Source organism: Colias eurytheme, chromosome 1 (assembly GCF_061535395.1).
Source record: "Colias eurytheme isolate Ceu_HAF_F1 chromosome 1, ilColEury1 Martin Lab GWU primary, whole genome shotgun sequence".
NCBI classification, from domain to species: Eukaryota; Metazoa; Arthropoda; class Insecta; order Lepidoptera; family Pieridae; genus Colias; species Colias eurytheme.
In genome coordinates, this window is record NC_142980.1 from 6,253,392 (window position 1) to 6,280,295 (window position 26,904).

Genomic DNA, 26,904 nt, shown 5'->3' on the forward strand with positions numbered 1-26,904 from the left:
GCCGAGAAACCTCTTTCGTGGCACGAACTAAATGGATTGTAGTGTATATACATTTTAATTTATGTTTTAGACAAATAAATAAGTACTCTTGCTATAAACTTGCCTAATGAGGTAATTATTTTAAGTAAATTTGATAAAAATTAATAAACCGATCGTATTTAATAACTCTAAACTGTCTTCCAAAATAATACTATCGTGTTTTGATTAAACGTGTAGCAAGCTTAATAGCAAGTATAAGCAACGTTTAGCAACATGTATCAACGTTTTTGGGTAAAAAATAACTGGCAATCTAGCAACATTTTAAAAACTAGCAACTGTGTAAATCTAGCAGCTGGCAGCACTGAAATTTTATTTTTTCTGAGCCACTCGCTTTGGAGCACTTTATGGGGTGTGTTGGTCGGTGCACCGGTGCGTAATATTCATTTTCAAGTTTTATTAAATTGCGCATCAAAAAACATAATTAACATCTTTGTCTGGGTGAGTAAATATTTAAATAGGTATATAATATAATTTATTTTACTGAATGATGAGCTCGTTGCGGTCAGTTTAAATACGTTAAATTGGTGCATTAAAACTTTTTGAAAACTTTTTTTACCACCCGCATTTTTTTAATTATTTGCTGTGTTAAAATTTTACGAGATATTTAAATAACGGAACATTTTTAAGATTACATTATAAAAGAAAATGCATCTAAATCTATTTCTTTTTATTTTTAGAAAATCTGTGCAGCAAGATTTTAATAATACTTACTACCAAAATGTATACTAATTATTGTAAGGATGAGTTTATCGCAGACAGGTAAGTTTTATTAGTTTTTTTAGTTTTAAAAATAATAGAACATTTAAAAATTAATTTACAAAAACGAATTAAACGATTTGTCCGGAATAAATAGAACAAATTTATCAAAATATTGAAGGTAGATTCATATTTGCACGTGCGGACCGCGTGGGCATTGCAAGTTTCGGTTGCAATTCGATTTGTTTGTAATATTATATAATATATTGTATTAATTATAAATATATTTTTAATATTTCATATAATAAGTATTGATATATCGCAAGATCCGGAGCGTCATAAATCGGTAAATGTGATTGTAAAGTACTTAATATGCTTGACTTTACTCAATAAGATGACGTAGAGATAAACTACGATAACATGGCGCGCCCCTCCAAAATTCAAAACGTTTGAAAGTATTTGTGAAAGTATTTACAATGCACCACCAAGATTCACAACGCATGTGTCCGTAATGAGACGGCCGTCAAACAAAAACAAATCCACGGATTTGTTGCTCGACTAGTCACGCTCTAATCGCTCATTATTATTAGTAATGGCGCTGCACTGATAGACCGGGAGATACTGACACAAAATTTCGAGTCATTTGTAACAGGATGGCGGTTCTACAGGGTTCTTAGTACGCAATGACAAAAAGAAAAATGATGGTGTGAACGCTGGTACCGGCGGCTTAGTCGCGTGGGCGTTAGTCGAACTCGTCGGAAAATAGCGAAAGTCAAACGATTTGTAACAGTATGGCACTTATTTTTCCTGTAAGTTTGAGGATCAAAGAATATAAATACAAAAATTTCAAAGATCTAGGTGTTGGAAATCTTCACTTATATAAATTAATACTAAATTAAATTTTCAAGTATGACAGCACTTTTTCCCCCTACTAGAAGTATGGCAAATATAATAATGGTCACATTTTATCAAATACTCTCCAAAAATCCAAATGCAATACTGGTACAAAAAGTTTGGCGAAATAAATTTTTTTTGCAGATTTTCGGCGGTATGGCGACCATTTGGAATCGTCCGAAAAGTATGGCATGGCGATTTTCGTAAATGGCTGTACGACGATGGTTACCTGTGCAAAAGTTAGCCTGGTACAAATGGTTGAATAATTGTTTTATTTAAATCAACACATTCGTGTCGGTATGGCGGGCTGTAAGTCACACCGGAAAAGTATGGCATGACACTACCGCCTACTTCTTCTTTATGGGCTATCGGTAAATACTAAAATTTTTGTGTTACAAATCGTTTGACTTTCGCTATTTTTTCGACGAGTTCGGCTAACGCCCACGCGACTAAACCACCGGTACCAGCGATCACACCATCATTTTTCTTTTTATCATTGCGTACTAAGACCCCTGTAGAACCGCCATCCTGTTACAAATGACTCGAAATTTTGTGTCAGTATCTCCCGGTCTATGACGTATTCATATGAAAACGACACGTGCGTTGTCTTGGGCGCTCGGCAACTTATGATTAGTTGACCAACAAATCTGGTAATAAGTGTGATATTACGAGTACTGATTGCAAAAGAACTATGAATTAATTTTATTGTGTTCAAATACTGAAATGTAATTTTATTATTTACTCTATATCTTGCATGTTTAATGTTTTCAATAAAATGAAACCTTTATTATGTATTTACTATTTATAACACATTTATTTTAGTGACTAGTTAAGACATCAAAATCATTTACAAAAATACGTAATCATCATTTATTTTTTATTATAAGAAAGTTTATTATATTATGTTACGAGTCAAGTGATAACAAAGGCATTATTCATACTGCCTGGGCATTAATAATAATATCCTAATTAATCACTTGGCCCACAACATTTATAATGAACTAAATTGATATGTTTTTGTATTATTTCAATAGCTGTGTAACTCTTGTATTTTTTATTTTTGCCTAACGGATCTTAGTCGTCCACACGTCCATTAATCTACATAATAATTCAATAAAGGATATTTTATTTATTATTTATTTATTTATGTATTTAATAAAACATAAATCAAACAAACTTAAATCTTATTGATCTCTATAGGCACTGGAACTAAAATTTTCTTCATCACTGTCATAGAAGCTTGATGTGTCATTTTCAGAATCGGATTCTCCTACGTGAATAATAAATTCTTGCTCGTCGTCGTAGTTTTTCCAGTATTTGGATTCAGTCTCCTCCACATGTCTGCAAGTGCTGGTCCACATCGTGCAATCGATCATTTCTAGACGTAATCGTTAAGTGTGCACAGGCGATTATTCCGTAACTATTACAGATATCAAAAAACTTTAAACTGATATCGAAAGTAGGTACTTAACCTAATGAGTAAAATGGCCATAATAAATTTAAAAAAATAAAACGAGAAATATCTAAAATATTAACTTAAAACCCTCCCAGTCCCATACATTTAGTATGAGAAACGAATATCCCATGTACATTTAATATGAAAGATTTTAGCTTTTTCTTTCTTTCTTTGGTTTTCTGCTTTAATTACTTAGCAAATTTGAAGGGAAGTTCATATTTTAGAAACTGTAAATAGAGCTCCTCATTGTATTGCACAATGAGGACATCACTTCGAAAATCTGCTATGAATACAAAATGTATGGGAAATAAAATGTATGGGAGCGTTTAATGTAACATTTTTGGATATTTCTCGTTTTATTTTTAAAAAATTATTATGGCTTTTTTACTCATTATTTATACTTATACTTTCGATATCAGTTTAAAGTTTTTTGATATCTGTAATAGTTACGGAATAATCGCTTGTGCACACTTAACGATTACACCCTGTACCTATATCATGATATTAAGTAAAATAGTGTGCCGAGCACATGTGTCAGAAGTGAAACCTACTCCATGACGTGACGGTATTGCCATGACGGCTGACGCAACCTTGAAATCTTACTCTCAGCGTGCTTATAGAAGTTATACTCAAAAATAAACACTCAAGAAAACAATTACCTACTTTGAATTTACTGACACTTCAATTTACTATATACTTATGTAAGGTAAATCTTGACATTATGAATCTTGTACAAAATCTTCATTATTCAGTCGCCTATTGTGTGGCCAGAATGTCTCAGTACAATTTCCTACAGCTAATTATTATTGGTACTTAAAAAAGTTCTAGCTCTGAAGCAGTAAAACACATTATTTTGGAACGCTGGCCATAAATTAAGTATCTAGACGTATCCGTACTTCCAAAGTTATATTTCAAACTCAAACATTTATTAATTAACCGACTTCAAAAAAAAGGAGGAGGTTATCAATTCGGCCGGTATGTTTTTTTTTTATGTATGTACACCGATTACTCCGAGGTTTCTGAACCGATTTACGTGATTCTTTTTTTGTTCGATGCGGGATTTGAATTGGTCACATAAAAATTTTATTCGGATAGGCCCAGTAGTTTTTATTTTATGAGCATTTTTGTCTGTATTTGTAAATGTTGCAAGTGCAGGTTTGAATTCGGTTGTTTTTAACGCAGTTATCACTTGTTTTATTTATTCAAATATACTTCTTATAAAAGCACTTTTGTATCGTCATAACACGTTGTTTAACCACCGATATTATAGCGTCTTCATAACTTACTAGCTGCTCCGCGCGGTTTCACCCCCGTGGCTCCACTCCTGTAGGTCGTAGCGTGATGATATTATATAGCCTACATAGCTTCCTCGATAAATGAACTATCTAACACCGAAATAATTTTTGAAATCGGTACAGTAGTTCCCGAGATTAGCGCGTTCAAACAAACAAACAAACAATCTCTTCAGCTTTATAATATTATTTTTTATATTATTACATTATATTTAGTATAGATTATATCTCTGTATTAATATGTCTGTCTGTTTATTAATCAGGCTTGTTCCACAGAATGGTATGGATTTGGTATGGATGTATGTTGTGGCACTGAGAATATCTGATTCTTTATTATCAAATCATAATTTGTAACATTTTAATGAAATTATTTGTCAAACCCAACCCACGTTCTTCGATGAAATCTAAACTTTAATATTTTCCCTTCATAGTATTGGCATAATAATATGACATAAGTAGATACATGTACCGAGAAGTAGGTTTCCCTTGAATTTTTCCCAGAATATTAAATTTCATTTTCTTTTGTATATTATAAGAAGAATATTCCATTATAATAATGCATCTTGCATAAGAATGGTTTTGCATGGTAGATTAGATTAAAGAAACATATCTACATATACATAATATTTGAAATTAAGTGGTTTATAAATTGTAGCTAATTCATTTCTCTGGATTTTACAAAGGTGGCATAATATAGAAATTAAAGACTTTTTAGAAGGTGGCATAGTTGACATTTAAGGGTGCGATGGCATTGTTTTGAAATAGTTTGTGGGATGTTAGAACAATAAAGACAAGAATAAATATGGTAAATAAATAATTTTAGTATTAAAGATATCTCAGAACACATTGCCATTTGCCACATATCGAAAAAGTATTTAATTTTTTTTTTAACTGTACCTTCCTGAGATATCGTGTAAGGTTCATTCAAAGCTTTGAATGACTATAGGTTCAGACTAAACAGAATTGTTTGAGATACATTGTAGATTATTAGGGGTATTTAAAAGTGCATTATCGTGCGTGCCCTGCTCGCTTCAGCTCGCTCGTTCGCAAATTGGAGGTACTTCGCTTGCTCACGTCCTGGCCTGTTGCCAAGAAACCCGGTCGATGCGAACCGAACGTAAAGCGGGCCACCAGACTGACACTACTCTTTGCTACATCCCTCAATGTACTATATGTATACGCTTAGGTAGACGTCGACAATACAAAAATTAGGCCTCGATAAAAAAATCTTTAAACTTCTGTTTTTCGGTTCCGTACCGAAGTGGTAAACTGAAGCTTATAACTAAGACTCATTGTCCTTCTGTCAACAAAATGTATCCGATGAGACCGGGAGATATTGACACAAAATTTCGAGTCATTTGTAACAGGATGGCGGTTCTACAGGGGTCTTAGTACGCAATGACAAAAAGAAAAATGATGGTGTGAACGCTGGTACCGGCGGCTCAGTCGCGTGGGCGTTAGTGTGCTGTCCGTGTGTGAAAAAGTGCTGTCATACTTAAAAAATTAATTTATTATTAATTTATATAAGTGAAGATTTCCAACACCTAGTTCTTTGAAATTTTGTATTTATATTCGTTGATCCTCAAACTTACAGGAAAAATAAGTGCCATACTGTTACAAATCGTTTGACTTTCGCTATTTTCCGACGAGTTCGACTAACGCCCACGCGACTAAGCCGCCGGTACCTGCGTTCACACCATCATTTTTATTTTTGTCATTGCGTACTAAGAACCCTGTAGAACCGCCATCCTGTTACAAATGACTCGAAATTTTGTGTCAATATCTCCCGGTCTATAGTTAGACTTTGAAATTTTCTGAAATTATGTATCAAATACAATTTTTTTTTAATTAAATATGGTTGCTAATCAAAATAGCACATATATACAAATTACAATCTAGCCTACAAGACTAATAAGTAATTTTATGTTAACCTAAATTTCTAAATAACTTATTCCAAGAGAGTGTCCATTGTCACTTGCTTAGTGTCTGTTAAGGGGAAGTAAGTCACTTTGCTCGTGTGCTTTGGTATACAGATAATTGTCATTGTTCACTTTTCACTTATCACTACACTAACTCAAAAGGTTTAGTCCTTTTTAGTCTTCGCACTAGATCCGTGGTGTCTAGGAGCTTGATAGCCTCAACATTCACGTGATGATGATGTTGATGAGCTTCTGCATGTTTTTGAACAATTTTGTCCACGGTGTCCACTTTTAGGTCACGGTGGAGGTCACTATTACGGATGTACCAGGGAGCATTTACAATGTCTCTCAGTACCTTATTTTGGAAAAATACAAAAAATAAGAATAAAATTAATATACGATTTTAATATATTAAGATTTTCCACAATATACTGAAAACAAAATCACTAACATTTCGTTAATAATTCTATGTAGGTATTTAATTTAATGATCTTTCAAATATAGAAAATATATATGACCTAAATTCATCTCTAAATATAAAAAAATATAAACGGGTGAATAATGATTTGGTCAGTAGGTAAAGTTTAGTCCATAGACAACACACAATAGATAACATGGATACAAATGCCGGGATAATTCACCGATTTCTGACCACAGCTGCATGGACGTAGAATAGAATGTTCTATTTGGTCTGCCATTTAAATTTCAGTGGGGCATTATAATTTCCTATTTTATGCTACATTTACCTACTATTCCAGGAAATTCCCTGATTGTACTAAACGGAACTTTTGTTTTCATATTCATTTTTAACGTTATTAAATTGTTTGAAAAAAATTAAATATTTTTTCTATATTTTCATCGGTTAACAATTTTGTTTATTTTATTCTAACGGAAGCTTATTGTTATTTTAGGCAACGAATGATTAAGTAATTGAATTTTAAATAGAATTTAGGTATTTAAGGTAATTTTCAAAAGCATCTGCCCGGTCTCTAGTGAATCTAGTTTGCGCCAAGACCATTTACAGGCTACAGCCCTCTATCAATTGGATTGACGCATGCAAGACGGGTTTGCCTCCGGGCTTCCATTTGCTGAATTATTCTGCACTCAACAGCAGTGTTAGTGTTCCTTATAAGTACGCTCAAGTTAGTTGGGTATCATTTGTATCTATCTTTTGTTATTCCATAGGAAATAACATTACGTTTCTGTTAACAGGCGAGACATCCCTAAAATTCGGCGCTTCTGCAACCGTCCGTGTTTGGAGTTCCGGATCAACACGGATTTTGGGAGAATTCTTGTTGCTATCCAAGGCAACACACAAAAACCAGCAATCCTAACGTATCACGATGTAGGCTTTAACTGTAAGTAATATTTCAAGGTATCTTGTTAATATACGGAATAACAGTTTCAAAGGTGGAACTTTGATTTTCTTTCCAACTGAATTTGCCAACAGAGCTGTAGCTTTGAACAAGTTTGTTTTTAATATTGTAAGATTGCAGTAACAGTTTATTATTAGATCCAATATGAATCAAACGGCCAGTATCCAATAAAATGTACTGTACTTACTCGTATCGTTTATAGCATTTTTTAGTATGCTCGTTAATAAGTATTTAGTATTTACATCCTATCCTAATATAATATTATAAATGTGAAAGTTTGTATGGATGTATGGATGTTTGTTACTCTTCCACGTAAAAAGTACTGAACCGATTTCAATGAAATTTAGCACACATATAGAGGGTAACTTGGATTAACACATATTAGGTTAGGTTTTATCCCGGAAATCCCACGGGAACGGGAACTATGCGGGTTTTCCTTTGCAAACGCGGGCGAAGCCGCGGGCGAAAATCTAGTTATATTATAAATGTGAAAGTTTGTATGGATGTATGGATGTTTGTTACTCTTTCACGTAAAAAGTACTGAACCGATTTCAATGAAATTTAGCACACATATAGAGGGTAACTTGGATTAACACATAGGATAGGTTTTATCCCGGAAATCCCACGGGAACGGGAACTATGCGGGTTTTCCTTTGAAAACGCGGGCGAAGCCGCGGGCGGAAATCTAGTATTGTATAAATCTTTGGTATCGTGATAAACGCGCGTTATATCGCGTAGAACCCCATCTACATGATGCCATTTTCTTGTACGAGGCAATAATTGAATGAAATACTTTAAAACTCATCTTCTTCACGGCGCATTTTCTTGCTATATTTAAATTGATGAAATAAATGACTTGCGTAGTCTAACGTTACAATATAAATTTGTACAAGTTTTGATTTAAAACTTTTCTTAGTGCAACAAGCACATGCTATAATGGTACATGCACATACAAGCTGGTGTAGACAAGTCAAAAGTTCTACAAATTATATGTATTATTATTGCATTGGGGTAAAATCAAAGGCGCACTTGCAATTATTTTATGTCAAGACTTGTATACAGTAACTGTTTTTTTTTTCGCCTATTATGTGCAATTAAATTTCTCAAGCGGGATCACAAGTGGCCGAGAGGCTAGGCGTCACCTCGGAATGACAGAAAGACGCGGGTTCGAATCCCGATACCGTGTTCAATTTCTTTATATTCTTAAAAAAAATCGCAATAAAAATTAGGCCAAGAATCTGCATCGTGTGGTAACAACTAACATCGAAAGCTCTGTGAGTGACGCCCTAATTGCATTCAACGCTCGTAATGTTAGAATGCAGAGGCCGAGAAGCAATTCATCAATTTCTTTTAAAGTAAATTTCACCTCAATCCACAAGTTCATATGTTTGCTATAAACATTAATGATCCTTTACAGAAAAAATAGGTCACTTAGTTGCGAAATAAATTGCACTTATGTATACAGAGTGCACTTAGGTCAAGTGACATACAGTACAATTTGAAACGACGCAGACATATAAAAATAATGTAACAAGAAATACACATTCAAAGATGCTTCTATAAACTAGTTATTCTTTGAATATCGTGCGAGTAAATATTTGAGGTGCATGCAGCATGTTATGCTCATGGTTCATTTCTCTAACGAACGTCAGCTTTGACACCTAATTGCATATTAATAAATATACTAGCCTTATATTCTTTAAATTGCTTTTGAGTTTTAGTTCCAACTAATAAAATATTTATATGTGTAAAAGCTATTATATTTTAGTAAAAGTAATTTTATTATGCCGTAGGCGCACTACGTTTACTTTTGGACATATTTTGGCCTTTCCTAAAGATTTATTGTCGAGGCCTATGGTAACGGTTTTAAAATATTATTTTTTGATTATATCCTTTAGTCCGCATATACTTTAAATATTTATTTAACTATTTATTGTACCATACCATTTAACATTACAGTACATAGACTATAATATTGTTGTATAGATATGGGATATAGATATAGCTAATATCCTTTCATTCATTTTCTGATAATATCCTTTGGTCGCCTCTTACGATACCTATGGGAGGAGAGAAGGTACTATTATTTATCCGAAAGTCGGAACCATCTCCGTATTTAGTATAGTCGGTATTTAAATATTGTAGGTAGTTTATTTTTTAGAATTTTATTAGAAACTAGCGGTCCGCCCCGGCTTCTCCCGTGGTACATATTTACGTTTTCTCTACATAAAAACCATCCTCGTACTTCAAGGAATATAATAAAAAAAGAAATATCGAAATCGGTTCAGCCGTTCTCGAGTTATGCGCTTACCACATTTTGCTATTCATTTTTATGTATAAAGAAGATTAATTTAAATGTTCATCAAATACAGTAAAAATAAAGCATTTTAATATATTCATTTAATTAATGATATGCAATTTAATGACATTTTTAAGTATCTACACATTTTTATTTAATTACTTAAGGCGCTACATCAGCTTGTGTAGTAAGGGACTTTTGTCGCCTACGCAATTCAAGCAATGTGTTCTATTTCGGGATACATTTTCCAGTTGTGTAAAATTGTGACTTAACTTTTCATACGGTGTTATTTGTAAATGAAACGTTTTAGCATTTGCGTTTGTTTTGTGATAAATATGTAATAGTTAGTAGTATTAATCATGCAAATAGTGATAATAGTGTATAGTGTAATCACCTTAAGCATTTTAGCCTAATTTAGTAAATTTCATGGATAACAATGGAATTGTAATTAAAGGCATTGCAGCGTGCTCTATAACCAACCCTGCTTAAAATTCATAAATGCTCGCTTGGCATTCAATGAAATTTCAGCACAAACGCGATATTAAATCAATGCTAGGATTCCACACGAGCGCCTAAAATCTAGTCCAAATGGATCAGGCGGTACGCATTTATGCGTACCGCCACGCCGCGTAAAAAATTTACAAAGAAAAAAATATCTTATTACATACTTACTTGAGTAATAAGATGTATTTTTAATACTGGATATAACGATACCTAATTACCTATATAATAATATATCGTTTAAAGACACCTATACTAACTTATTGCTATAGGTACCTACTCTTTCTGTAATGCCGGCATGGAAATAAAATATAGTGCCTAAGTCTCATGAAATAATGTAATATTGAACTAGTAACATTTTCCTAAAATCGGATAATCATTTAAGTGCCACACACACACAAAACCACGCGACCAATTTAACAAACATGCAAACAGTCAAATCTTTCATCTTTATAATTCGAGTCGACGAGTACGTTCGAAAATGTAATTGGAGGTTAAAAATAAGTCCTAATTAGTATTCATTAACGTAACAGCGTCTGAATAAAACTCGAATGTTACGTAAATTCAGTTTTTCATTCAGTAATTTGCAGTTGTAGCCTGTAGGTACGTCGCTACGAATTTAGTACGCTGCCTCTTTCCCGTCGCGTTTCGTTTTCATGAAAACTCCAAGACGTAGATAGTTATGTAACATTCCAGTGACCTTTGTTGCCCATTAAAATTATTAACTTTATCTTTTTCTTTTCTTTTTTATATGATAGATACCTAGCATGGTAGCTTTAAATTCTTTCAAACTTAACTGCGTGAGTAGGTATTTGAAGCTTTTTTACACTCGACCACGCACTATTGGTTTAATTTGTCAGGAACAGCAAAAACTTTTATTTAGATTTAATTTGCAATTTGTATTGCACAAAAAATATTGAAGTCTTCAACGTTGTATATGAAACGGACAGTGTTGTTTTATTTACTTTTAATTTGGATGAAAAATGGGTTATACGTTATTATCTTTTTCCGTCTTCAATTGTGATGATTTTGTCATTACTTCAGGAAGGTTTCAGGTTGGAAGGCGTTCGTCAATATGTTTTAATTAGGTACTAGATAGTAGATACTGTACTTATTACGTTTTTTAATTTGATGTCAGTCATAATTGGCAATAGGCGGATAAACACAGACCGAGCTGCTTCGCGCTGCATTTGCTTCTGGAGGCTACTTGCTCTGTGGAATCGTCATATTTGATTTTTATAAATGAAGGTTTCTATTTCTTTATTTTTCCCAATCCGTTTCTCATGGTCAATTTGTAACTATCAAATCTTTTAAATTATTTCAAAGTTTAGAGCTTTACTTGGGAGGAGAGAAGGAAAGAACTTTAAGTAGTGATTTAAAAAAATGCAAGTTAACATAGGTTCAATTTTTGTGAATTCTATGATAAAAAAAGAATATACGTACGCGATGTTCCCATTCACAGCGGATCTACATGACAACATTGAACATGAAATTTCATACTACATTTCACGATGTTGTGGCGCGGAAAAGTAACAGGCTTCCTTATAAATATGAGATAGCAAGCTTGTTTAAAACAGTAAACAGACTGGGTCGATGATATATTATTAAGAATGCCTGTGTCCTCAGGGGCAGAAAATGATGTGCCTTTTGGTATGCTCTTCATTTTCTATAATAAAGAATCCGTGGTTCAAGATAATATGACAGAAATTCTGCAATAATATGATAATAAAATAATAAAATCGCAATAATAAAATCTGCAATATGAGTTCTCTAACATTGCAACCTGAACAAATTGGCAAATGTTTTTAATCCAAATAAACAGTTTTAAGTAATTGCTATTATGAATAAAGCTCTAACATGCTGTAATATTAATAGCATTTAATCCGTATGGAATACTTCGATTTTATTTATTTATGAAGAATGCAATTAATACCAATAATCTATAAGTATATAGCCACAAAGCGTAGTAGTGTTGGCGTCTGCCTTCTTCTCATTCAAACATTAATGGAACAGAAAGTATAGAATGCTTGCAAGTTGCAGCCGGCGCGTTCTTTTATTGTTCGTCGCAATGGACTTTAGCGATCCAAAGGGGTTTTAAGCTGTTTTTACAATCTAGATTTTACAACAATGCTGACCCATTTTCACATGTTTCATATGCATTCATTATGCAAAATTTATCGATTTTCAGCCTTCCGACGTTAACGTTAGCGTGCTTTATATCAATTATCTAATTCATTTTCATTTATTGACCTTGATTTAGGCAAGAAATTATTTTTTAGTTGTTAATATTTTTCTTTATTTATCTGATATTGACAAAAAATAATTATGGGTAATCTATCGACGGTTAAATAAATTATTACCTACTTTTTGATTAGTTTAGTATTTGTTTATCTGATTTTAAAAAGCGGTTTTGCCGTCATAATCATGCACACGACTATTTTAATATCATTTTCTTCGAGACACGGAACCGATACCCTTATACAAGCAAAATTTTGATTGAGTTTACCAGCTTGTTAGCATATTATCTTTGTTTATTAATTTCTGTGAATGTTGTGCTCATCTGTAATTGTCGTGCATAATAATTTATAATTCCTATTGTGGTTAGGGAGCCAGGTGCAAATTTGGTTAACTATTTCCTCTCAAGAGATAATTCGTCAGACGCATGAGAGTATAGTATTATAAAGCCTCGTGAACGTCAGCTGGCGCTCGGTTGGGGGGTGAGCCTCCCACGCACATAGGAAAAAAAATACATTCATTCATTCATTTCCTCTCAGCTAAAAATTTGTCAAATTGTAGCTAACCCAATATCTCAACGAAAAAAAATGGTCAGCTGGTTACAACATGGTGTATTATACGTCAGCTGGTGTCTCGAACATGAAAGTTAAATTTAAAGAAAAATTTATTTTCCGTTATTTCCTCTCAAACAAAAATTTACCTGATGATAGCTTATATGTAACTGTGGATAAATATATATGTCAGCTGGCTGTATCTTGGTGGAAAAACCGTCAGCTGATACGGGAGGCTACAACCGCTCTTCCCCCCAACCGAGCTCCAGCTGACGTTCACGAGGCTTCATAATACTATACTTTGATGCATTTTACTAATTACCGCTTGAGAGGAACTTGGTCATAAAATCTGCTGCTGGCTCCCGGACCATTGTAACTGTTTAACGCGAAAGATACGTATGTAACAACTGTTGATGAACCTTTTTAATAAATAAATAATTATTGTATTTTTCGAGAAGCTGTTTCGAGACACAGTTCACCAAAAATTGCATCTCATAATTTCTAACAACATTCAAATACGGAATTCTATTCGATATTTTCCTTTATCCTATAACTTTCCGATATTTTCCTACATACTTTTGATTATTAGTAAATCGCATTGAACTCAAACTGAAATATCAGAAATGTAATATTTAATTTAATTTATTCAAACAACCCATTGCAGAATGAATGCTCTTTTAAAAGATTTTGGGTCACACGGACAAGTTTTATTATCACGGTGAACGTTGAGATTTGTTTTAATTGGAATGGAAGACTCTTGTTCTAGAGGTAGAAGAGCGTCCTCTATATGAAAGTGAAGTTAGATAATTGCAGTGTCTACACATTTACGGTGAAGCAGTTTAAAAAGCATATTGAACTTATTTTGTAGACTGTCATTCATCATGAAACCGTGATGAAACCGAATCGTGCAATGGAAAAAGTGGTTTACGTTGTACATTGTTAATATATTATGTATCATTACTAAAAATAAAATAATAATAATAAATAAATAATATATAAGTAGGTAATTTGAATTCTCATAATTTTACGAATCCTATATTGAAATAAATGATCATTTTTCCAATGAAATCACGATCAATTTAAAGCCTTATTATGAACAAGCTGTTGGTTCCTGCTTTGTCCGCTTTCCGTTATTTCAAATGAGGGGAGGGTCCCTATTTACTTTCATCCCTTTGTATGTGTAACCTTTGATGGTGTCCTATTCGCTTTGTATCAAGTAATATTTTTCTTTTAAATGTCGTACTTTTTATGTGAATGAAACAAATAATGTTTAGATACATACATAAAATGTTTTGTCACATGCTTGGAATAATTTATTTTGAGTGCTTATAAACTTTTATTTATGTTCCGTGAAAATTGAATATTACAACGATACATGATTACTCACCAAATACTTAAATGTTCTATTTATTTGTAACTACTTCATAAATAAAGTCCTCGAAAATATTATTCCTTATAACTTTCTCGGCGGGTCACCCAATTATCATATGCTTCTATTATCATCGCATTTATAAGCAATTTCTTAAAAACCAGCGCCCCATAGGGAGCTTCGACCGAGAGTGTAATCGATATTGTTACGATTAAACGTATTAGCGTCAGACCCGCAGTCTCGTTTGAAAATACCTACACTTTTATTCAAAATACAAAAGATAAATTATAACAGCGGACATCATAGAAGTAGCTCGCGTTTTATACTGTTACACTGTTAGATATTTATAACTCTTTTTATAGTATTTTTGGTATTTTAGAGAACCTAATTATCGATATTGGAATTTTAGGGGAACTGAACATATTTTGTTGTCAAATGACTTTAAATTTTGTAAATGATAAAAAAAAAAACAGAACAAAAACCTTCCGTCGATTTTATGTCGATTTAGTTTTTATTTCTTGTTATATGTTTTTAAATATTTTTTGGAATCACATGATTATTTTAATTATTTAATATATAAATTGTGCGCCGTAAATAATGTTCTAATCTATACTAATATGTATTATAAAGCGAAGAGTTTGTTAGTTTGTTTGAACGCACTAATCTCAGGAACTACTGGTCCGTTTAAAAAAAAAATATTTCGGAGTTAGATAGCCCATTTATGCAAAAAAGGTTATAAGGCTATATGTATATCATCACGCTAAAACCAACAGGAATGGAGCACTACGGGAAAAAACCTCAGGGCACAGCTAGTTATAACAAACGCAAAGTTCGTCGTCTAGTCATAATAAAATAGAACTTTTCATTGGATGACTACACAATCCAAATGTATTACAAAAATTGCTTTCTGAACGTAATACCTAAAACGAGCTTCATCAATTCAATTACTTAATCCACTTTTCCACAAACAACATCTGTCTATATTTTTTAAACAAATTAAACATTTTATAAAGCGAACGAAGATATTAATACATGAGCATCATATAAAGGGTAAAAGTCAACGGAAAAGCGTTATAGTTATTTTTATTTTATATAAATAACACCTTAAAAATACTATCACGTATTATGGACATAAAATTAAATTAAATTACTTTGAAAACAAACATTTCTATAAATGTATTATGGTATTTGAAGGGAAATATGTCATTTTATGGTCATTTTTATAGCGAGATAGTTTAAATAACTAGGTAATTATTATTCTGTGTCTCAAACTAATCTGGGCTGTGAATGATAAAACGTTGACTAGGTATATTGTGAAGATTATACCTACGTATATGAGATTGGAAATAGAAAATACGAAAATGGTTATTATTATTATAGCTTACAACTATAACCTCATATTCATTTAACATGTTTTGCAATCCGAATTGAACAAAGTCACGTTGTAATACACAAACTAAAATCAAATTGTTATACATATTATACTGCGCGAATTGTTATATAAAATTGAGAAGTATTCTGCGAACTTGTATGTTTGCTTAGCAAATGCATCTTCAGATTGGAATCTGGTTTTCAAAAGAGACATGCTTTGCGAAATATGAAAATATTATTGTGATTTGCATTTACCATATTATGAGGTGTGCTTTGCGAAATTGTTCAGTGCATCGTGATAAATTAAATTTGTCATCGTTATTCAGTGAAATAACAATAGGATGCAACAGCGTATTATGAGAGTTGTTATTATGTTAACTAAGTCCGAGATATATACAATGGACTCATTTCGAAATGAAATAATTTTAATGTTTTATTACGCGACTATTTGTTAATTGAAAAATGTTTGAAGCATCTCAGTTAGTTTAAATAATCTATATATGTATATAAAACTCAAAGGTGACTGACATATCTATATGATCTATCAACGCACAGCCCAAACCACTGGACGTATCGGGCTGAAATTTGGCGGGAACGGGGAAAAACGGGGATGCACGTACAAAGTCGTGGGCGAAAGCTAATAGTATAGTAATGTATATTTCGGAGAGGAATCAAGCTTATTTTTGAATGTAACTTTTTTATCAGTCATTAGTAGGTTGATATAAATATGAATATTTGTTCACAGATTTGAGTTTCGAAAGTTTTTTCAACAATAGCCGCATGCAAGACGTTCTGGACAATTTCTGCGTGTACCACATGAACGCGCTCGGCCAGGAGGAAGGCGCCGCTGCTTTGCCGCAATTGTAAGTCAATTTCATTTTATTCCATTAGACAAACACAGTAGGTGTATACATACTTCGGTTCTTACATATTGTTATCTAGGATTGATTGAAGAAACTGATCACAATTATTATTGCTACATCAACATTATAATACCTAGGTGATGTTTACGGCCCAACAATTCATATATAATATAATATATAACATATGAGTAACGTATGTATGGAGGCAAACATCTACAGAAAGACCTAGAAAATTATATAATTCAAATAGACGTAGGTTCTTACTAAGTTTTCCTATACAACAATCCTTTACAAAGCACGTATAAAGTCAATAAGCTGTCAAAGCGTCGAGTTATATTGGTTACTAGCGGTCCGCCCCGGCTTCGCCCGTGGTACATGTCTACGTTTTCTCTACATAAGAACCATCCTCGTACTTCAAGGAATATAATAAAAAAAGAATTATCGAAATCGGTTCAGCCGTTCTCGAGTTATGCGCTTACCAACACATTTTGCGATTCATTTTTATATATAAGACTAGCGGTCCGCCCCGGCTTCGCCCGTGGTACATATTTACGTTTTCTCTACATAAGAACCATCCTCGTACTTCAAGGAATATAATAAAAAAAGAATTATCGAAATCGGTTCAGCCGTTCTCGAGTTATGCGCTTACCAACACATTTTGCGATTCATTTTTATATATAAGACTAGCGGTCCGCCCCGGCTTCGCCCGTGGTACATATTTACGTTTTCTCTACATAAAAACCATCCTCGTACTTCAAGGAATATAATAAAAAAAGAATTATCGAAATCGGTTCAGCCGTACTCGAGTTATGCGCTTACCAACACATTTTGCGATTCATTTTTATTGGTATTTCAATATTATGAAAGAGTGATATACATGGAGTGTAGATAGAATGTGCATTGATATTAAAAATGCGGAAGTAACATGTTCTGTCTGCGAACTTTGCGGGAAATTCGGTGAACCGCTTTAAATAGCATTCGATATGGAGATGGATTGGTCCCGGAGCCGAACGGGATCCTGCGTTCAAATGAACTAGGTATACGCGGGCGATTCGTTGTGACATTGGCAGCTTTTTCAATTTATGAATTTAAATGAAAATGGTGCATGTATGTTTTTTACGATGTTTATACGTACATATTATGTCGCGTCGGATTGCACAAAGCGCCGTATTACGTTACGGCTAGCCTTTTCCAAAAGTAAGTTTTTTGTTTTCCGTTGTGTACCTACCTATCATCGACTATTCCAAATCACAGTTTTTTGTTTGGCGACTTGGCGAGGTTAGGTTAGGTTCGTTTTATTTAAAATTTTCAACCTGCTAACTACTGACGGACGTTTGGGAAATGTCGATTCTCGACATAGGTAATACAAAACGGCGTTTGTAAACTGACGACGCCGTTGGAAGAGGGCAAAATCTTACAATTCAGCTGCGACTTAGAAAAGTATATAGATTTATACTTTTAGAAATTATAGATTGTGCATCTTTGCACAGTATAGTTATACTTTATAATAAAACAATTTAAAGCTACTTGAATTAAGTACTAAAGCTAGATATGTATCATATTTGTTCATTTTACAAGGCAGAAGTCCTTGTCTTTCAAAAATCCTTGTAGGTACGTCTTGGTAAAACTGGTATGTTGATCGTAACTAGATTTCATCGCATCATTCGCCATTTCGCTTATTATTGACGATAGCTACCTACATCGTCGTGCTTCTGTTGTCGTGCTGTTAACTCTGTATCAAAATATCTTTCATGTCCGAATTTGATGGCTATTATTATTTATTATTATTTATACTCATGACTTCCTTGTTACTATCACACTATTGTAATTTGTAGGTACTTATGTCTCGTACATATAAAAATATCATTTACAATGTTTGAGTGTCGAGCAAATTTATTCTTTGTCTTTGATCTTTCATCTTTCTACACAATTTGTGGCAGTTTACATTAAAATAAACCGAATATAAAATTGTGAAGAGTCGTTTTTTCTTAACAAATACTAACTTATCTTAAGAATAAGTATATGCCAGGGTCAATAATTACATTGTACATGCAGTTTAATTTATACTTATAACTAGCTGCGCTCCGCTCCTATTGATGTTAGTGTGATGATATAATTATAGCCTATAGCCTTCCTCAATAAATGGGCTATCTAACACCGAAAGAATTTTTCAAATCAGACCAGTAGTTCCTGAGATTAGCGCGTTCAAACAAACAAATAAACAAACTCTTCAGGTTTATAATATTAGTATAGATTACTTATCGCCAATAATGGATTTCTCTTAACAATAAAATTGAATTGAAATCATAATTCGCCTTTCGCTTCCAGTTCGATTAGTAATAAGTTCATTTTAAAGTCTGGGTTTCATTTCTTTATCTCAAATCTCATAGACATCGCAATAGATAATAATGCACAGCGCTGAAATAGATCATAAGATTAAGCTCCATATTGAATGTACCTTCAAGTTTAAAGCTACTTCTTTTTCCACTTTAATAACTTTCCAGATTAATATCAGCTACTTCTTACCATTTATCGAATATTAATACCGTCCGTACCGTAAGATTAGCGAGACTAAGAACACGCTCTTACTAATAAGGAATAAGTCCATCCCGCCCTTCTCTTTTGTTTGCTTTCAACGATAATAGCTTCTATAAGAATATTTCTTAATTAAATTGTATTGCCTTCCTTTTTACAATTTTGTTAAATATTCAGGTTGAAATTTTAAACGATTCTAGTGCAATATAAGGATTCTGTTTTATATCCATGGCCATATTGTGATGTCAAGAAAAGTTCGAGATGATATCTTTACCTAATACGAAACGTACTGTGAGAAACATCTGTGAATAATAAAGAAATTTTGATTGGAAAAAGAAATCTTAAAGGAAAATATTTGTGATCGCAGGAAATTGTTCGATAAAGGGTGCGGATATCAATACATACATGATATAATCGTCTACGGTATTACGATTGTGACGTAGGCACGACGCTACGCGTATGAATTTTTAATATTTTCACTCATATTGTTCACTGTGCCACTTTATAATTCTTTTGTTGATGTAGAACGTTTCAACGGCGATGCAATCTACATAGGCCAAAGGAAATGGGGCTTTTGTGCTTTATATTGTGCAACGAGGAATTATCACAATAGTTTCTATTTAATAATGCAAAGAGAAAAGTGTTTAGATAAAATTTTTCATAATAATTAACTATACATGTATGTATTTAAATATAAATACCTACAATCGTTATATTTAAAATGACGGTATTTCCATGACGCGACCTTGAAATTTTATTCTCAACGTCTCTCAACGTATCTACAGAAGTTTCATTTCAAAAATTATATGTTCTAATAATTGATATTAAAATGTGTTATGTAAGCAAACTCCGCTCGATGTAAAGTTATTACCTAATGCATGCTAAGATTTATGTTGTGGCTACATTAATCTTTGAAATAGCATCGCATCAATGAGATGCAATCGCCCGAGGGAAAAGCTCCATCGTCGGTAGCCGGCCTGTTTATCTGTATTGAAAGCTATATAATTAATCTAAGCAGTGAACCTACTATCCTCCGACGATATTTATTTTCAATGTTCTTATTGAGATGTTTTACTTTTTATTCCCTTTATCTAGGCTTCTTACATAAAAACGTATAATTCATATTGTTTGTATGGTCTTTGATTGTTTGAATTGCACTCAATCAATACATATAATAAATGTGTAGAAGGTTCAATTCTGTACATTGAAAATATTGAAAAAATAAATAGAAGGAGGTGTTACTTTGTCGATACCAAACCCAAATATGTGATTAAAAAAAAAGACGGGTTGCACTCCGGGAGTGCCGGCAGAAGTGAAAACTTGATTATTAACGTAGAATCCATCCGTCTTACGCTTTTTCGATCGTCACGTGTCCTGACGCGAGTTTAAGATTTTATACCCAACGCCGCTAAAGAAGTTTTCACTTCAAAAATTTTTGTCTGTCTGTCTGTCTAAAACTAACGGTTCGATTTCGATGAAACTCGGTATAATTATACCTTTTTATCCTGGAAAAGTACGTAGAAAAAAAATAAACCTTAATTTTTCTGCGCAGACGGAGTCGCGGGTGGAAGCTAGTAGACAAATATATCCAAATCAACAATTTAAATACCAATTAAACAATGAATGTTCAAAAGATTTGAACTTGTAATAGAATGCAAAGACTAACTATTTATGCTTGTTTTATAAACTTTTTTTAGTTATGTTCAATTATTCCTATATGTTAATCAATTAAATTTCATTCCCTCGCTTTAAAAATATAATAAGAAGTAAATCATTTTGACACAGATTTACTTCTATTGAACAACACATTGATAAACGTTTAATTTTTAGCAAATATGTTACATATGATTAAAGCGTATACTAGGTACGTAGCAGATGCAATAAAATCTCTGTCGTTTCATCGTTCTTTTTTATAATTATTATCCGTCGGACGACATGTTTGCACTCTGCACACAAATCGGCAATGTTGTTGTTGTTGTTGTTGTCGTGAAAAACTAACGAGAAAATTCGATTCCTATTACTATTATCACCTATAATATGGATTATTAGCCTCTCTTAGCGAGCCTCCGCTTGTCAGCTTAAATTCATATTTGTAAATACTAGATGCTCTGTGGCGCAACGTTCTATGGACTATCCTACTCTATCTCTTCTAAGATAATATATTATGTAACCTATACCATTATATAACCCAGACTTTTGCACGCCTCATAAGCGAAGCGTTGAGGTGGGTACTACTGTCACTTCGCGCAAAACATCTGATTTTTCAAACTTAAAATGTCTTTATGTATCATACATTGCACTTGTAAGATAATATATACACACACATATTAAGAAAAAACACTATTTTTAACATTCATGATATTTTTGATGTCATTTTTGTTATTTAAACTAGTTAAAAAACAGTTTAAAAAAGTTCTGTCTTGGACGTCCGTGTGTCTGTATGTGCGGAGGATTTTCTTGTTAACACGATAGCGACCGAAATACTTTACTAATCGAGTCGTTTTTTTAGGGTTCCGTAGCCAAAATGGCAAAAACGGAACCCTTATAGTTTCGTCATGTCCGTCTGTCCGTCTGTCACAGCCGATTTACTCGGAAACTATAAGTACTACAGTGATGAAATTTGATGGGAATATGTGTTGTATGAACCGCTACAAAAATATGACACTAAATAGTAAAAAAAAGAATTGGGGGTGGGGCCCCCCATACATGTAACTGAGGGATGAAAATTTTTTTTTCGATGTACATACCCGTGTGGGGTATCAATGGAAAGGTCTTTTAAAATGATATAAAGTTTTCTAAAAAACATTTTTCTTAAAGTGAACGGTTTTTGAGATATCAGCTCTCAAAGTCGTAAAAAGTATGTCCCCCCCCCTCTATTTTTATAACTACGGGGTATAAAATTCTAAAAAAAATAGAGGTGATGCATGCTAATTAACTCTTTCAACGATTTTTGGTTTGATCAAAGTATCTCTTATAGTTTTTGAGATAGGTTGATTTAACTGTAATTTATTATATTTGCTGCTACGGAACCCTTTGTGCGCGAGCCCGACTCGCACTTGGCCGGTTTTTATTTCTCTTACGCTTGAGTATGCTCAGGAATAGAACCCTTTCATTTTTCAGGGTCTGATTCGAGGTGGTTTAATTGTTATTAAATAAACAAAAATAATAATAAATAAATAATTATTTAAAAAAATATGAGGCGTGCACTTTTGGATTTTTCATATATTTAGTGCTAAAAATAAATAAATAAAAGAGCCTTTATTTCTGAATTCACAATGGTCTTACATGCAAAATTGTATGGATAAATTAACTATTACTAAACTTATAATGAGTTATACAGTAACAGTGATGACTTATAAGCTTAGGTATAAACTTTAGTGCACATAATTCTAATCCCTTTATTATTTATATAACAGCTCAAGAAATACTGGAAAATTTTATATTATTTTTGCCTTGTTCGATTGTCTTCATCTGGATTAGGATAATAACTGTTTAAATTTTGGAAATAGTCCTATGGGATCGGAGCTTGGGCGAGTAGTTTTCCGTTAGTTTTCGTTTATGAATTTTTGATGTCATGTCAAACTTGCGTACATATTTTATTTCACCGCGTAACTATTTTGAGAAAATCAATATTTAATGGCCGTTAAGTCAATTATTGAACCGCTAAAAGTTCGCGGTATGAGTTTCATAAATCATTTCCTGAAACTGCTTCGGTTCGTCGCTTCACTGAGCATTTTCGTATACAGTGCGCGTTAAACGTAAGCTCGTAGATGGTTCGTAGGCTGCCTACCGGACGGCGGACAGCACGTGTTGGAAATAAAAACTATTACCGTCGGAAGTTTCGGGTTAAAAAATGATATTACACGGTGCTCGGTACGGATTTTTTGTGGCAACGTAATACCTATCCGCTTATCGAGTGCAGAATGCTATCCCGGGTGTTGTGAGATGCTAATCCCGTCTATGGCTATTGATGACTGCTTATAGTGGCTCTAGTAGACTTGACTCTTTTACATCTAATTGTTATTAATTAATTTATTTGGTTATAGGCAACTGCTTCTAAAATAAGAACCGTTTATTGACGAATTTACTATTATCAATTTTCTTAATAATAATTATTATACTATTTTATATAATATGTGAACATATAAGCGTATTTCACGTAATAACTGAAAGGGAATTAATATCTATAAGTCCACTTTATATCTCTATCAATCTTAAATGTTAAACACACGAGAAGCACTCCTCTTAATTGTTTATTAAAGCAAAGCTCAGTCTTGGTTCAAGTGGGCGGTTGACTTGGATGAGATACTTGAATACACGAATACTTGCAAGATATTAATATGTAGTTTTCTCTTTTTCATTAAGTTATAGTCTAAGTTAAATGTGACTTGCAAAAGAGTATCTGTTTATTTATATTCAACTAGGTGTCCGCCCGCGGCTTCGCCCGCGCAAAGAAAAACCCGCATAGTTCCCGTTCCCGTGGGATTTCCGGCATTACATCATTTTCCCGGAATAAAAAGTAGCCTATGTCCTTTCTCGGGTATCAAAATTTCTCCATACCAAATTTCATGAAAATTGGTTCAGCAGTTTAAGCGTGATTGAGTAACAGACAGACAGACAGAGTTACTTTCGCATATAGGATAGGTTTTATCCCGGAAATCCCACGGGAACGGGACTATGCAGGTTTTTTTGACTGCGCGGGCGAAGCCGCGGTCGGAAAGCTAGTGTCTTATAGGTATGTCCCAAAACAATGATAAGAACATTTTTACTTTTTCTATTGATCGGTTTGTCTTTTAACTTTTTCTATGTGCTTCAATCCTGTAAAAACCACTTGCCCAAATTTTATATGAGGTTCAATTTAAATGATACAATTTATTTGAAAACAAAATACTTTAAATCTATTCTTGAAATTGAGGGCTAAAAAAGCGTGAGTATTTAAATAAAATTGAAATATTTATTTTATTTCTTGCATCTCATAAAAAATGGATACATTATAACTCAAAGGTCTTACAAAGACGCAAAAGCACAGGCAAAAGGCTGCGTCTGCTATTCCTGTCTAAAACAGCGCTGTTTTCAGACGCCCTTTATAATAAGGTACAACTTAATAATATTATATTTATTAAATGAGGATAAACCTTTTGAAAATGAAATAGAGATGTAATATGTATTAATCATGTTTTACTATAAATAAAGATTTGACGAGGTGTACTCGTCTTAATTTGTAAAAAATGTTCTTCTTCTTCTTCAAATCAAAGTTTTGTAATCCACGCAAATGAATCGCGGGCCGAAAACTAGTTCATTTGTCATTATTATTATGTTGGCCTTCGGGTTCTTAACAATCTAAAATATGTTATCATAAATAAAGAGAATATCAATCTCTCTACAAAATAATGTATCTTCTTTTTGAGCGCTTACTTGAAAACCGACAAATGAATTCCTAGTTCAGTCGTTCATTTACACGACAAAGTTATTATGCAAAAGCCTTTTGCATTATTTCTCAGGACATTTCTCTCTAATACATTTTAAATTCAAATCTTTGTTTACGTCACTATACTAGACTATTTACGATACTATTTGAATGTTATATGTAGGTGTATATGTAAAAATATGTACTACTCATACTTTTGCTTATAATAATATTTCAGGCATTTTACCTTCAGACAACGTTCGTTCTATCTACAGCGTACGAATATGTACAGAAAATTCATTCTGAATCTCTTGAATTATGCAGGGACTTTCCTCATGTTTTGTAAAATTTCAAGAACGCTAGCAAAATGAACGCCACCGATGCAACTTGCAGAATTCCTAAAATTTGTGTAATATATGAAAGTTTAATACGTGAACCCTTGAAAATTGTGAGGATTTTTAAATCGAATTGCGATAATATGCTTACCTACTGAAAAAAACATTTGATTGTTTGCGTCGTCGGTCTCTCATGCCTACTAAAAGAGGTCGTCGCTGTTGATGTCCAAACCCTTCAGGCGGACGTTTGCGGAGAGCAAACACTCCACGGCTAGTGTCTTCGGCTTTGCAGGGACCATTTTGGTATAATCTCCCTGCGTCCGATTGGATCGCGTTATACCGTTACATTTTCCAATAATCGCTTTAATGAAACAGTTACCTAGGATTTCGGAATGAAAATCTGCAACTGTGGGAAATAGTTAATGAATTGGTACGGTTCTTGAAATGGCTTATTTTATTTGTAAAACGAGGTTTATTAAATTACAAAAAATTCATAAAATTTAAGTGCAATCTCGGTAAAGCCGACATTATGCAACAGCACTACTGAATATTATACGAAAAGGTATATTTATTAGTACTTTGTAATGCACTTTCGGAAATATTTGAGCGACAAATTGTCATCTGTCAGATGAAAATGTTAATAAACGAAACTGTTTTTGAAACGACAATTTGCGATGGGATTGTCAAGTGAAATATTAATCTTCTTATATATAAAAATGAATCGCAAAATGTGTTGGTAAGCGCATAACTCGAGAACGGCTGAACCGATTTCGATAATTCTTTTTTTATTATATTCCTTGAAGTACGAGGATGGTTTTTATGTAGAGAAAACGTAAATATGTACCACGGGCGAAGCCGGGGCGGACCGCTAGTTTATCATATAAACACTTTCTTATGTGTGATGTGTCAGATTCGTCGTATATTGTGACTAACGATACGTGCCAAGGCTCAGATATCAGCACATTTCAATATTTTCGAATATTCTCGTATAGCATGGGGGCACATATTATTATCTTAGATCTTAAAATACTTTTCTTCTTAGTAATTTCAAGATTGCGAACGAATGATAAAATTGAATAATTGAGTGAATATTACAACGAGTAATCATTTGTGTTGTTTGTATGTAATGTCTTCTCCCAAAAACTACAGGACCGATCTGACTTATTCTTTCACCAGCAGGCAGACTACATTTTCCTGAGTCACATAAGCGTAGGTATCAACAAAAAATATGCATTATGTACTTTATTGAACCGGTATTTGCTAGCTTAAAATATATGAGATATTTCCTCCATTTTGCGAGGGTTTGATTCCTTTAATCTGTGCTTTATGAGACAGTATTCAAGAGATTCAAGGGGTATTAATATAGAGCTAAATTTCCGATGAAGCGGATAAAATAGCCAATATCAGAAGTAAAGACATAACTGACATGCTTTTCTTAGATTTGAAAATTAATATACAATTATTGATCTAGTGGAAGAACTTTAATTTTATTGTCGTTAATCGGGTTTTATCGACAACGAACTATCTCAATAAATAAATATAAATATTATTATAGGACATTATTACACAAATCGACCTAGTCCCACAGTAAGCTCAATTAAGGTAGTTAGGGAGCCAGCAGCAGATTTTATGACCAAGTTCCTCTCAAGCGGTAATTTGTAAAATGCATCAAAGTATAGTATTATGAAGCCTCGTGAACGTCAGCTGGAGCTCGGTTGGGGGGATGAGCGGCTGTAGCCTCCCACGCACGTAGGAAAAAAAAATAT

The 26,904-nt window shown here is 33.2% G+C and overlaps 1 protein-coding gene across 2 annotated transcripts in view; it reads left to right on the forward strand.

Moving 5' to 3' along the window:
- The first annotated feature begins 382 nt into the window (after window positions 1-382).
- The window catches only part of LOC149911026 (protein NDRG4-like), a 46,821-nt gene continuing 20,299 nt past the window's right edge, over window positions 383-26,904 (forward strand). For both annotated transcript variants that reach the window (XM_090102157.1, XM_090102163.1), the window contains exons 1-4: window positions 383-477; window positions 717-798; window positions 7,509-7,654; window positions 16,744-16,861. In XM_090102157.1, coding sequence (XP_089958283.1) covers window positions 758-798; window positions 7,509-7,654; window positions 16,744-16,861 — 305 coding nt within the window. In that variant the 5' untranslated portion in view covers window positions 383-477; window positions 717-757. The remainder of the gene's footprint in view (window positions 478-716; window positions 799-7,508; window positions 7,655-16,743; window positions 16,862-26,904) is intronic.